The sequence below is a fragment of the Rhinoraja longicauda genome, chromosome 44, assembly GCF_053455715.1.
Source record: "Rhinoraja longicauda isolate Sanriku21f chromosome 44, sRhiLon1.1, whole genome shotgun sequence".
In the NCBI taxonomy this organism is placed as follows: Eukaryota; Metazoa; Chordata; class Chondrichthyes; order Rajiformes; family Arhynchobatidae; genus Rhinoraja; species Rhinoraja longicauda.
The window spans coordinates 4,531,854-4,546,594 of NC_135996.1; the positions used below are offsets into that span (position 1 = coordinate 4,531,854).

Here is a 14,741-nt window from a genome sequence, read left to right on the forward strand (position 1 = left end):
TTGTGTAGGGAAATACCTGCAGACGCTGGGACAAATCGAAGGCGTTACAAAATGCTGGAGTAACTCAGCGGGTCGGGCAGCATCTCAGGAGAGAAGGAATGGGTGACGTTTCGGGTCTCGGGTCGAGACCCGAAATGTCACCCATTCCTTCTCTCCTGAGATGCTGCCCGACCCGCTGAGTTACTCCAGCATTTTGTGATACTCTCGGACTATCTCCGATCGGACTTCACCGGAGGCACCTTATGCTAAACGCCTTATGATGTAAACGGCGAGATCGCCTTATGATGTAAACGGGCGAGATTGTATTCGTGCATTTGCCAGACGCTGGCCGGTTAGCATGCTTTACCCCGCATCTCGGTTGCTGCACGTGACAATAAACTGAAGTGAACTTTGGTTTCTGCATTCATTTGAAGCCCCCTCCTCTGCCCGATGAAACTAATGGACGTCTCTTTCTCGGCTTACGGCTGCAGAGAGCACTCCGCCCTCCTTCTCTCTCTCCTTCTCTCTCTCTCTCTCAGAGAACTCGGTCGCTGGGACTTTGTGTGGGGACAGACAGCTCCCTCACCCCCCCCCCCCCAGGTTCCTGCCAAGTTGTTCCCCCCCCTCCTATAAGATTGAACAACAAATCGAGGTTTCTTGTGAGCTGGGGAAAGCGGGGGGGGGGGAGGGCAGGGAAGGGAAGGGAGGTCTTTCTTACCCCCATAAGATCGCGTAACTTCACCAGAGAGGGTAGCCCAGAGGGATGGGAAAGTGTTAAGGAGATCAACAATGCCCGTGATTGACCGTTTTTGAATGGTCTCGAGGACTGGTGCAATCCGCCACTCTGCAGCAACACAGAAAGGCGAGACGGAAGGAAAGGAACTGCAGATGCTGGTTCACACCAAAGACAGGCGCAAAACTGCTGGAGGAACTGAGCGGGGCCAGGCAGCGTCACTGGGGAATGCGCACGGGCGACGTTTCCGAAGAAGGCTTCCCCAGAGATGCTGCCTGAGCCGCTGAGTTACTCCAGCACCGTGCATCTAGAGATCTTCGTGGAGATCTCGCCAGCTCTCCGGAAGGTTCTGTGTCACCACATGGTTCACAAATACACTGGAAGCAACTCCAGTGTGTGCTGCATCCACCCTGATCATCTGTCCTTGGGTAGATACATGGGTCAATTCCACAGCTATCTTGGCACCGCTCCCCCACCACCCGGGCACTGTACCCCTCCCACACCACCCGGCATGGTGCCCCTCCCACAACACCCGGCACGGCACCCCTCCCACAACACCCGGCACGGCACCCCTCCCACAACACCCGGCACGGCACCCCTCCCACAACACCCGGCACGGCGCACCAGTGCTCACACCAGGCATCAATTCAGAGAATTGCCCCCCTTACTCCGGAACTCCAGCTTGTGTCGTGTATAAGAGGGGGAGGGGGGAGAGAGAAAGGGGGGAGAGAGAGGCGGGGGGGGAGAGAGAGGAGGAGGAGAGAGAGGAGGGGGAGGAGAGAGAGTGAGAGGGGGAGAAAGTGAGAGGGGGAGAAAGTGAGAGGGGAGAGAAAGAGAGTGAGGAGCAGGAGAGAGGGGGAGAGAGAGGGAGAGTGAGGAGAGAGGGAGAGTGAGGAGAGTGGGAGAGTGAGAGAGTGGGAGAGTGAGGAGAGTGGGAGAGAGGGAGAGTGAGGAGAGAGGGAGAGTGAGGAGAGTGGGAGAGTGAGAGAGTGGGAGAGTGAGGAGAGTGGGAGAGTGGGAGAGTGAGGAGAGTGGGAGAGAGGGAGAGTGAGGAGAGAGGGAGAGTGAGGAGAGTGGGAGAGAGGGAGAGTGAGGAGAGAGGGAGGGGAGAGAGTGGAGAGGGAGGGGGAGAGAGAGGGAGGGGGAGAGAGAGTGAGGAGAGGGAGAGTGAGGAGAGTGGGAGAGAGGGGGACAGAGAGTGACACACACATACTCATTGCGCACCTTCCCAATGACAAACAAACAACAAGAACAATATAAAAATCCGCTGCTGCTGCCCAGAGAGGGGCAGAGCGGTCTGAAGTTCTGCAACGTTGCCGGGAGCCGAGAGTCGCGGCTAAACAAGGCCGAGCGGGCGAGCGTCGGTCCCCGCCAGCGTTCTGCCCCCGGTGCCGGGGGTCCGTGGCGGGTAGTCAGCGGTGGGCGTGCCGTGCCGCTCACCCGTCGGCCACGGTCGGCTGGCCCAGGTTCTCGCGCAGGTACACCGACTGGATCTCCTTGGTCTTGAGGCAGAAGTCGCAGGCCCAGACGGCGGCCGTCTCGGTGGTGAGGAGGCCGTAGGCCGTCTCGGTCATGCCGGTGCACTCGCGGTGAAACCACTTCTGGCAGGAGGCCTCGCACAGGATGGCGTCCTGGTCGTCGTTCACCTCGTTCAGGCAGAAGCCGCAGGGGTAGACGGGGTCGGAGGGGGGCCGGTGGGCGGCCGGGTTCTTGGTCAGCTGGGGGAAGGTGGCGTGGCCAACGTCGGCCGCCCTGGTCCCGCCGGCCGGCACGAAGGCCGCGGGGTTGCCATTGACGGCGGCGGGCGAGGCGGCGTGCTCGGCGGCCTGGCTGAACGCGTTGCCGGGGCGGCTGAAAGTCTTGGCTCCGTCCTCGGGCGGCGGGAAGCCTCGGTCGGGGCTGGGGAAGGAGGCGGCGGAGACGGAGTTGGCCGGGTGGTTCTGTGGAGCGGGGCCCTTGACAAAGCTCTGGTTGGGCCTTGGTGCCGGGCTGGGGGCGAAGGGGCCGGGCACCTGGACGAATTTCTGTGCCAGCTGGGGAACGGCGGACGGGTTGAGCCCGGGGCCGGGCGGCGGCTGGCCCATGTTGGGCGGCATCATGGGGTTGAAGTTGGCGCCGGGGCCGGGCACCGGACCTCCCGGGCCCAGGGAGGGGGCTCCGGGGTGGAGAGGCTGCCCGGGAGGAGGTGGCGGGCTGAAGCCCTGGGCAAAGGGCGGGCCGCCGAAGTTCATACCGCCCGGCTGGGCAAAGCCGGGGTTCTGGGGCATGCCAAAGCCGCCGGCCAGCTGGGGGTTGGCGGCAAAGTGCTGGCGCCGTAGGGGCTGGGGGCCGGGGCTGAAGGCCGGGTGCAGGTGGGGCGGGATGGCCGACTGGGGGCGGAAGCCCGCGTACGGCGCCGGGTTGCCAAAGAAAGGCCCCGGAGCCCCCACCGCGCCCTTCAGCGGCGCAAAGTCGTCGTCAAAGGGGTTGGAGGCCACGAGATGGTCGACCATGGGGGTGGGCGGAGGAGCGAACTCGGAGAGATGGGAGAACTGAGCCGCCTGTGGGAGAGAGACAGAGAGAGACGACGGTTAGGTGGCAGCAGCAGAATACATTCATATTTTACAATACACAAAGCAGGCAACGTTAGACACAAAATGCTGGAGTAACTCAGCGGGACGGGCAGCATCTCCGGAGAGAAGGAATGTCAATTCAAGTCAAGTCAATTTTATTTGTATAGCACATTTAAAAACAACCCACGTTGACCAAAGTGCTGAACATCAGTTTAGGTACTAAGAACGAACATACAATGGCACACAAACATAACAGTACATACATAAACAGCACATACATAAACATACATCAGTCTGAAGAAGGGTCTCGACCTGAAACGTCACCCATTCGTTCTCTCCTGAGATGCTGCCTGATCTGCTGAGTTACTCCAGCATTTTGTGAATAAATACCTTCGATTTGTACCAGCATCTGCAGTTATTTTCTTATACATAAACAGTTCACAGCTTTTATGCCATTGTATGTTCGTTCTTTGTACCTGAACTGATGTACAGCACTTTGGTCAACGTGGGTTGTTTTTAAATGTGCTATACAAATAAAATTGACTTGACTCAGAGGGCCTCAAACGCTAGGGAGTAGAAATAGGTTTTGAGCCTGGACTTAAAGGAGTTGATGGAGGGGGCAGTTCTGATGGGGAGATGGATGCTGTTCCACAGTCTCGGAGCTGCGACCGCAAAACCTCATCAGTCTGAAGAAGGGTCTCGCCCCGAAACGTCACCCATTCCTTCTCTCCAGAGATGCTGCCCCCCGCTGAGTTACTCCAGCATTTTGAGCAGGGAAAAAAACTGCTGATGCTGGTTAAACACGAAGGTAGACCCAAAATGCTGGAGTAACTCAGCGGGCCAGGCAGCATCTCGGGAGAGAAGGAATGGGTGACCTTTCGGGTCAAGACCCTTCTTCAGACTGATCTCGTTTAGGGTCGAGACCCTTCTTCAGTCTGAAGATTGGGTGACATTTCGGGTGAAGACCCTTCGGGTCAGACTGAAGAAGGGCCTGGACCTGAAACGTCACCCATCACTTCTCTCCCGAGATGCTGCCTGACCCGTTGAGTTACTCCAGCATTTTGCGTCTATCTTCGATAAACGATGAGCGTTTGACGACTCAGGGCCTGTACTCGCTGGAGTTTAGCAAGGTGAGGGGGGATCTCGTTGAAACCTACCAGATAATGAAAGGTCTAGACAGAGCAGACTGTAGAGATCTAGAGCGGAAACAGGCCCTTCAGCCCATCGAATCCCCGCCGACCAGTGATTACCCCGCACACTGGCACAATCCTACACACTAGGAACAATTTACAATTTTACCGAAAGCAGTTAACCTACAAACCTGCACGTCTCTGGAGTGTGGGAGGAAACGGGAGATCGCGGAGAAAACCCACGCAGGTCACGGGGAGAACGTGCAAACTCCGTACAGACAGCGCCCGTAGTCGGGATCAAACCCCGGTCTCTGGGGCTAAGGCAGCAACTCTACTGCTGCGCCACCGTTCTGTTACCCCATTTTCTCATCCACTCCCTGCGCGTTAATAGGGGCAATTTCACAGAGGCCAATTAATCGACAAACCGCACGTCTATTGGGACGCGCGATGGGGCGAGGTTGGAGGTGAGCGCAGACAGGTGTGGCAAGTAGAGTTGCTGCCTCACAGCGCCAGATACCCGGGTTCGATCCCGACTACGGGTGCTGTCTGTACGGATTTTAGATTTAGATATACAGTGCGGAAACAGGCCCTTCGGCCCACCGAGTCGGCGCCGCCCAGCGATCCCCGTACATTAACACTATCCTACACACACTAGGGACAATTTTTACATTTACCCAGTCAATTAACCTACAGACCTGCACGTCTTTGGAGTGTGGGAGGAAACCGAAGATCTCGGAGAAAACCCACGCAGGTCACGGGGAGAACGTACAAACTCCGTACAGACGGCGCCCGTAGTCAGGATCGAACCTGAGTCGTCTCCAGCGCTGCATTCGCTGTAAGGCGGCAACTCTACCGCCGCGCCACTGTGCCGCCCCTTGGGTTGTCTCCGAGATCTTTGGTTTCCTCCCACACTCCTAAGACGTGCGGGTTTGCAGGTTAATTGGCTCGGCAAATGTAAAAATTGTCCCTGGCGGGTGTAGGATGGTGTTAGTGTGCGGGGATCGCTGGGCGGCGTGGACCCGGTGGGCCAAAAGGGCCTGTTTCCGTGCTGTATCTCTAAACGAAACTAAACAAGGTGTGAAAGAGTGCTGTGGTACCTGTGCGGTGGGCTTCCTTTTCTTCTTCTCCGGGCTCTTGAGCTGGGTCCCACCACCATTAGTACCTAGCCGAGACAAACAGACGTCAGCATCTCCATGTACGGCATCTCTAGCTCTCGCGGTGTTAGCCCAGCCCGCTACAAAACCATCACGCCCTCAGTCATCCCTCCTGCTCCCCGCTCCCGCCCGGCAGAAGGTGCAGAAGCTGGAAAGCGCACACCACCAGACTCAGGAACAGCTCTGTTAACAGGCTTCTGAACTGCCCTTGTACAACCTGTCCCATTTACCTCTACCCCATTGCGAACACTGGACATTGTCTCTGGAACTGTAAGAAAATAACTGCAAATGTCGGCACAAATCAAAGGTATTTATTCATAAAATGCTGGAGTAACTCAGCGGGACAGGCAGCTTCTCAGGAGAGAAGGAATGGGTGACGTTTCGGGTCGAGACCCCTCTTCAGACTGATCCACAAACTTCAGACTGATCAGTCTGAGGAAGGGTCTTGACCCGAAACGTCACCCATTCCTTCTCTCCTGAGATGCTGCCTGACCTGCCGAGTTACCCCAGCATTTTGTGAATAATTGTCTCTGGAACTGGTACGCCACAAGGTCAGCATGGGTGTGACGGGCCGAAGGGTCTCTTTGGAACGCAAGAGCTGCCCCTTCAGCCCATTATGTCCGTGCAGAACATGATGTAGAGTTAATCAGGCAATTGAACCATCCTACAACCAACTAGAGATCAGTCCTGAGATACCATCTACCTCATTGGAGACCCTCGGACTATTTTTGATTGGACTTTATCTTGCACTAAACATTATTCACGTCAGTCCCTCTACCATGTATTTATACACTGTGGATGGCTTGATTGTAATCACGTATTGTTTTCCTGCTGACTGATTAGCACACAACTAAAGCTTTTTTAGCACACAACTAAAGCTAATTTGTAAACTAAACTCAAATTAATAGTGTCGGAAAAAAACCTGCAGATGCTGGTCGATATCAAAGGTAGACACAAAAAGCTGGAGTAACTCAGCGGGTCGGGCAGCATCTCGGGAGAGAAGGAATGGGTGACGTTTCAGGTCGAGACCCTTCAGACTGATGTCAGAGGACGGGGCGGGACAAAGATAGGATGTAGTCGGAGACAGGAAGACTAGTGGGAGAACTGGGAAGGGGGAGGGGATAGAGAGGGAAAGCAGGGACTATCTGAAGTTAGAGAAGTCAATGATCATACCGCTGGAGTGTAAACTACCCAAGCGAAATATGAGGTGCTGTTCCTCCAATTTGCGCTGGGCCTCACTCTGACAATAGAGGCAGCCCAGGACAGATTGGGAATGCGACGGGGAGTTGAAGTGCTGAGCCACCGGGAGATCAGGTTGGTTAAGATGGTTAAAACACAAATTAATCTCGGAAAAAGACACAAAGGTCAGGAAGTTCATGGATAGGTGACGTTTCGGATAGGACCACGAAACATCATTCTGAAGAAGGGTCCCAACCCGAAACGTCACCCATCCACGTCCTCCAGAGATGCTGCCTGAGCCGCTGAGTGACTCCAGTACTTTGTGTCCTTGCTTTTTGTAACCCAGCATATGCCAGGTCCTTGTGTCTCCATTAAACTAATCTCAGGATCGAGAGTCAGAGTCATACAGTGTAGAAGCAGGCAATAGACAATAGATGCAGGAGTAGGCCATTCAGCCCCTCGAGCCAGCACCGCCATTCAATTCTCAATCAGTACCCCGTTCCTGCCTTCTCCCCATACCCCCTGACTCCGCTATCCTTAAGAGCTCTATCTAGCTCTCTCTTGAATGCATTCAGAGAATTGGCTTCCACTGCCTTCTGAGGCAGAGAATTCCACAGATTTACAAATCTCTGACTGAAAAAGTTTTTCCTCATCTCCGTTCTAAATGGCCTACCCCTTATTCTTAAACTGTGACCCCGGGTTCTGGACTCCCCCAACATTGGGAACATGTTTCCTGCCTCTAACGTGTCCAACCCCTTAATAATCTTATACGTTTCGATAAGATCCCCTCTCATCCTTCTAAATTCCGGTGAATACAAGCCTAGCCGCTCCAGTCTTTCAACACATGACAGTCCCGCCATTCCGGGAATTAACCTAGTAAACCTAGGCTGCACGCCCTCAATAGCAAGAATGTCCTTCCTCAAATTTGGAGACCAAAACCGCCCACAGTACTCCAGGTGTGGTCTCACTAGGGCCCTGTACAACTGCAGAAGGACCTCTTTTCTCCTATACTCAACTCCTCTTTAGATTTTAGATTTAGAGATACAGGCCCTTCGGCCCACCGAGTCCGCGCCGCCCAGCGATCCCCGCACACTAACACTATCTCGGGACAATTTTTACATTTACCCAGCCAATTAGCCTATATACCTGTACGTCTTTGGAGTGTGGGAGGAAACCGGAGATCTCGGAGAAAACCCACGCAGGTCACGGGGAGAACGTACAAACGCCGTACAGACGGCGCCGTAGTCAGGATCGAACCTGAGTCTCCGGCGCTGCATTCGCTGTAAGGCAGCAACTCTACCACTGCGCCACCGTGCCGCTCGCCTTGTTATGAAGGCCAACATTCCATTGGCTTTCTTCACTGCCTGCTGTACCTGCATGCTTCAGAGACTGATGCACTAGGACACCCAGATCTAGTTGTACGTCCCCTTTTCCTAACTTGACAACATTCAGATAATAATCTGCCTTCTTATTCTTACCACCAAAGTGGATAACCTCACACATATCCACATTACTCCAGCATTTTGTGATCCCTTCAGGAAGTGAAGTGGTACACATACATTGCCAGGGCTGAAGTAGAGGTGGTGGGAAGCTTCAAGTTCCTAGGAGCAACTTGTCCTGGACCAGCCACATCTAAGCGATGGCCAAGAAAGCACGCCAACGCCTCTACTTTCTTAGAAGGGTCAGGAGGTTCAGCATGTCCCCAGCAACTCTCACCAACTTCTACAGATGCGCCGAGGAGAGCATTTTATCGGGATGCATCACAGCAAGGTTTGGCAACAGCTCCATCCAAGACGGCAAGGCATTGCAGAGAGTTGTGGACGCAGCCCAGACCGTCACACGACTTCCCTTCCATCAACTCCATCTACACCTCATGCTGCCTCGGCAAGGCCAGCAGCATCATCAAGGACCAGTCTCACACTCGGTCACTCCCTCTTCTCCCCTCTCCCATCGGGCAGGAGGTGCAGAAGCGTGAAAACGCACACCTCCAGATTCAGGGACAGCTTCTTCCCGGCTGTTATCAGGCAACTGAACCGTCCTACCAATGTCCTGAACTACTATCAACCTCACTGTAGGCCCTCTGATGATCTTCGATCAGACTTTACCTTGCACTTAACATTATTCACGGTTTGCCCTTTATCATGTATCTGTACACTGTGGGCGGCTCGAGATCATGTATTGTCTTTCTGCTGACTGGTTCGCACGCAACAAAAGCTTTTCACTGTTCCTCGAGTCACTTAACAATGAAGTAAACTCAAACACTAACACTACCTGTCCACCTATGACCCCCGGGCTTGTCCAAACCACACCAAGCACCAGCGTGGTGCAATGGTACCATGCGATGGGTCACTGCCAATCCCCGGGATGGCGGGACTGTCATACGAGGAAAGGTTGGAAAGACTGGGCTTGTATTCACTGGAGTTTAGAAGCATGAGAGGGGGATCTTATAGAGGTGTATAAAATTATAAAAGGACTGGACAAGTTAGATGCAGGAAAAATGTTCCCAATGTTGGGCGAGTCCAGAACCAGGGGCCACACTCTAAGAATAAAGGGGAGGCCATTTAAAACTGAGGCGAGAAGAAACTTTTTCACCCAGAGAGTTATGAATTTGTGCCACAGAGGGCAGTGGAGGCCAATTCACTGGATGGATTTAAAAGAGAGCTAGATAGAGTTCTTGGGGCTAGCAGAATCAAGGGATATGGGGAGAAGGCAGGCATGGGTTACTGATTGTGGATGATCAGCCATGATCACAATGAATGGCGGTGCGTACAGGCTCAAAGGGCCGAGTGGCCTCCTCCTGCATCTATTTTCTGTTTCTAAACTAGAACCAAAGTCAATCCTCTTCTCCAGATGCAGGTCTGATTCGCTGCCCCTTCAACTGCCCCATCCCCATCCCCATCTCATGCCCATCTCCCACCCCGGTCCCATCAAACCCGACCACTCCCTGCCTGACCTCATGGTGCTGACCCACTCCCCCTCAAGGGTCCACATCCTTCCGCACTGACTCACCTTTCCCAACCCCCTCCAGTCCTACCTGCAGGTACAGCAGGCAGTGAAGAAAGCTAATGGCATGTTGGCCTTCATTGCAAGAGGATTTGAGTTTTGGAGCAAGGAGGCCCTACTGCAGTTGTACAGGGCCCTGGTGAGACCCACACCTGGGGTACTGTGTGCAGTTTTGGTCTCCTAATTTGAGGAAGGACATTCTGGCCGTTGAGGGAGTGCAGTGTAGGTTCACCAGGTTAATCCCCGGGATGGCGGGACTGACGTCTGATGAAAGAATGGGTCTGTATTCACTGGAATGGGCTTGTATTCACTGGAATTTAGAAGGATGAGAGGGGATCTTATAGAAACATATAATAAAATTCTTAAAAGATTGGACAGGCTAGATGCAGGAAATATGTTCCCGATGTTGGGGGAGTCCAGAACCAGGGGTCACAGTTTAAGAATAAGGGGTGGGCCATTTAGGACTGAGATGAGGAAAAACTTTTTCGCCCAGAGTTGGAAATCTGTGGGATTCTCTGCTACAGAAGGCAGTGGAGGCCAATTCACTGGATGTTTTCAAGAGAGAGCTAGATTGAGCTCTCGGGGCTGAGGGAATCAAGGGATATGGGGAGAAAGCAGGAACGGGGTACTGATTCTGGATGATCAGGCATGATCATATTGAATGGTGGTGCTGGCTCGAAGGGCTGAATGACCTACTCCTGTACCTATTTTCTACCTATCCCCTTACAATCTCGCTCCCCCAGACCTGCCCTTTCCCCTGATCCTCTAGTACAAGACCTTGGTGAGACCGCATTTAGAATATTGTGTTCGGTTCTGGGCACCATGTTATAGGAAAAGATATTGTCAAGCTTGAAAGGGTTCAGAGAATATTTACGAGGATGTTGCCAGGACTAGAGGGTGTGAACTACAGGGAGAGGTTGAGCAGGCTGGGACTCTTCCCTGGAGCGCAGGAGGATGAGGGGCGATCTTATAGAGCTGTACAAAATCATGAGAGGCATAGATCGGGTAGACGCACAGAGTCTCTTGCCCAGAGTAGGGGAATCGAGGACCAGAGGACATGGGTTCAAGGTGAAGGGGAAAAGATTTAATAGAAATCCGAGGGGTAACTTTGTGGGCGAGTTGGGCTGAAGGGGCTGTTTCCACGCTGTATCACTCTATGACTCTCGTGTCTGCTCCTACCCTCAGTCCCCCACCCACCCCAGTTCTGCCACATCCACCTCCAACCTCAAGACCCCCACAATCCCAACCATGTCCCTGCAATCACCCACTGCCCCCTTCCAGCCCCCCACAACCTCAAGACCCAAACCCCACCTCTCCTTCTGCCATCGCCCCCTTCTCCATGAACACAACCACCTGCCACACACTTTACCCCCAGCGACCCATACCCCACCTTCCCCAGACCCCCCTCTCATTCCCCTACCCCCCCCGACCCCTAACCCCATCCAACCTGACACCCACCCCTCCGCCAGACCCCAACCCCAGCCTCCCACCGTCACCTCACGCCCCACCCGCACAATACCCTCACCCCCACCCTCACCGTCCCCACAGCCCACCACCCCTTTGAAGCACCAACACTCCCCACAAGGATGAGAGGGGATCTTGATGTGTGGGGAGTAGTCCCCTCATCCCATCCCTCCCTCCCCTCACAATACGCCTCCCCACTCACACACTACCTACCCTCCCTCCCTCACATTAACCCTCCCTCACATTAACCCACCCTCTCCCCCCCACCCCTCATGTTACCCTTATACACTCCCCTCACCCTTCACTCCCCCTCCCCCCACCTTTACCCCCATCACATTAACCCCCCCTCTCCCCCCCACACACTCCCCCTCCCCTCACCCCCTCCCCTCATATTAACCCACTCTCCCCCCCATCCCTCACGTTAACCGTATATACTCCCCTCACCCCCTACCCCTCCCATTAACCTAAACTCTCCCCACCCCTCAACTACCCTTATACACTCCCCTCACCCCCCGCCCCCATCCCCTCATATTAACCCACTCACCCCCCACGTCACCCTTATACACTCCCCTCCAGCCCCCTCACCCCCCCACCACCCTTATACACTCCCCTCACCCCCCTGCCTCCATCCCCTCATATTAACCCACTCACCCCCACGTCATCCTTATACACGCCCCTCCCGCCCCCTCACTACCCTTATACACTCCCCTCACCCCTCACATTCCCCCCACCCCCTCATATTAACCCACTCTCCCCCCACCCCTCACGTTACCCGTATACACTCCCCTCCCCTCCCCCCAACCCTCCCACTTTACCCCCACCCCTCATAACACTCCCACTACTCCCTCACTTTACCCCTACACAACCCCCACCCCATCCCTCCCTCCCCTAACACACTACCCCCCCCCACACACACCACTCACCCATCCCTCATATTAACCCTCTCCCCCACCCCTCACGTTACCCGCTTACACTCCCCTCCCCTCCTCCTCACACACCACCCCCCACCCTCACACACCACTCCCCTCACCCCCTCCCCTCATATTAACCCTCTCCCCCAACCCTCACGTTACCCGTATACACACCCCTCCCCTCAACCTAAACTCCCCCCACCCCTCACACTACCCATACACTCCCCACCCCCCCCGCCCCATCCCCTCAAGTTAACCCACTCTCCCCCCACCCCTCACGTTACCATTATACACTCCCCTCCCCCTCACACACCACTCCCCCCACCCCTCACATTAACCCACTCTCCCCCCCACCCCTCACTTTACCCGTATACACTCCTCACCCCTTCCCCTCCCATTAACTTCCCCCCACCCCTCACACTACCCATAGACTCCCCTCCCCTCCCACACCTCCTCACCCTCACACTACTCCCCCTCACCTCAAGTTAACCCACTCTCCCCCCCACCCCTCATGTTACCCTTACACTCCCTCCCCTCCTGCCCCCCTCACACCCCCCCCCACCCTCACCCCTCACACACCACCCCCTTCACTCAAAACCCCAACCCCTCGCTCTCCCCCACCCCTTACTCCACAAACCACCCCCCCTCACACCACTCCCCCACTCTACCCCTTCCCCCACGTCACCCTATTACACTCCCCTCCCTTCCCCCTCACACTACTCCCCTCACTCCCCACACATTACCCCCTCACCCCACACACTACTCCCCCTCACCCCCCTCCCATTAATCTAAACTCTCCCCCACCCCTCAACTACCCTTATACACTCCCCCTCCCTCTCACACCCCACCCCCCACACTATCCTCACACACCCCTCACCCCCCCCCACCCCTCACACTATCTTCACACACTCCCCTCACACCCCCCACCCCTCACACTATCCTCACTCCCCTCACCCCCCCCTCCCTCTCACACCCCACCCCCCACACTATCCTCACACACCCCTCACACTATCCCCTCACCCACTCCCCTCACCCCCCCAACCCTCACACACCCCCCTCACCCCCCACAAACCCCCTCCCTCTCACACCCCACCCCCCACACTATCCTCACACACCCCTCACCCTCCACCCCTCACACTATCCTCACACACTCCCCTCACCCCCCAACCCTCACACTTTCCCCCCACCCCTCACACACTTCCCTCACATCCCCCCCACCCCTCACACACTCCCCTCACCCCCCACAAACCCCCTCCCTCTCACACCCCACCCCCCACACTATCCTCACACACCCCTCACCCCCCACCCCTCACACCCCACACACTCCCCTCACCCCCCACCCCTCACACTATCCTCACACCCCACACACTCCCCTCACCCCCCACCCCTCACACTATCCTCACACCCCACACACTCCCCACACTCCCCTCACCCCCCACCCCTCACACTATCCTCACACCCCACACACTCCCCTCACCCCCCACAAACCCCCTCCCTCTCACACCCCACCCCCCCACACTATCCTCACACACCCCTCACCCCCCACACCCCACACACTCCCCTCACCCCCCAACCCTCACACTATCCTCACACCCCACACACTCCCCTCACCCCCCACAAACCCCCTCCCTCTCACACCCCACCCCCCCACACTATCCTCACACACCCCTCACCCCCCACCCCTCACACCCCACACACTCCCCTCACCCCCCAACCCTCACACTATCCTCACACCCCACACACTCCCCTCACCCCCCAACCCTCACACTATCCCCCCACCCCTCACACACTCCCCTCACCCCCCCCCCCCCCCCCTCACCGCTCTTCCTCTTGTGCCCGGGCGCCGGCGCCTCCTTGTCCTGTTCCCCCGCCATGTCCCCCGGCTGTTTGCGGGCCCGGGGCCGGGCGGCGGTGGTGGTGGTGGTGGTGGCGGTGGTGGCGGCGGTGACTCCGCCCGCTCCTCCTCCTCCTCCTCCTCCTCCTCCTCCTCCTCCTCGCTTGCGGCCCAACTTCACCACGGCGGGGGCGGTGGTGGCGGCGGCGGCGGCTGGGCCTCGGGCCTCAGGCCGGGCGGCGGCGACGGCGGCGGCGGCGGAGACTCCCCCGTCAGCCACCGGCCCATCCCGGCGCCGCGGCTCCGCCTCCGCCTCGACGCGCGCTCCCGCTGCCCGCGTGCCCGCGCGTTCCCGCTCCCGTCCGCTCCCCGCCCGCGCGCGCGACCAACCGCCACAACCAATTCAAACGCCCGTCTTCTCTCTCGCTCTCGCTCTCTCTCCCCCTCCCCCAGTCACAGAACCCCGCGCCGGTGTCCAGACGCCCCTCCCTCCCTCCCTCCCAGTCACAGTACGACGAGACGGTTTCCAGGCGCCCCGCCCACCTCCCCCACAGGCACACGTGACCGAACTCACCACGTGACCCGTTCCCCACACTCCATTGAACGCCTGTACTGCACGCAAAGGAGTCCGCCATTTTAGTAAGCAAAACTATGCCCCTCGCAGTGTAATCAGTGTTTTGGGGGAACAGTATGTGTGAGGATACCATTTAAAATGCCGAATCTATCAACTCACAGATTTATTTTTCTTTTTTCGTTTTTCTTTTTAAATCTCTGCAAGTTTCTGGCTACTAAAATGACGTCA

The 14,741-nt window shown here is 56.4% G+C and overlaps 1 protein-coding gene across 1 annotated transcript; it reads right to left on the bottom strand.

Moving 5' to 3' along the window:
- Window positions 1–2,012: 2,012 nt before the first annotated feature.
- Window positions 2,013–14,376, bottom strand: pygo2 (pygopus homolog 2 (Drosophila)). The gene is made up of 3 exons (XM_078431945.1): window positions 13,925–14,376; window positions 5,492–5,556; window positions 2,013–3,252 (listed from the first exon to the last, which is right to left on the bottom strand). The coding sequence occupies exons 1-3, from the start codon at window positions 13,977–13,979 to the stop codon at window positions 2,149–2,151; spliced, it is 1,224 nt and encodes a 407-aa protein (XP_078288071.1). The 5' UTR covers window positions 13,980–14,376; the 3' UTR covers window positions 2,013–2,148.
- Window positions 14,377–14,741: the final 365 nt, after the last annotated feature.

Excerpts from the sequence above, each read along its gene's own strand:
- pygo2 (XM_078431945.1), bottom strand. The coding sequence starts at position 13,979 with ATGGCGGGGGAACAGGACAAGGAGGCGCCGGCGCCCGGGCACAAGAGG. Across the intron at positions 5,557-13,924 it reads CGGGCACAAGAGGAAGAGCG|GTACTAATGGTGGTGGGACC; the intron begins GTGAGGGGGGGG and ends TGTCTCGGCTAG. Across the intron at positions 3,253-5,491 it reads AAAGGAAGCCCACCGCACAG|GCGGCTCAGTTCTCCCATCT; the intron begins GTACCACAGCAC and ends TCTCTCCCACAG.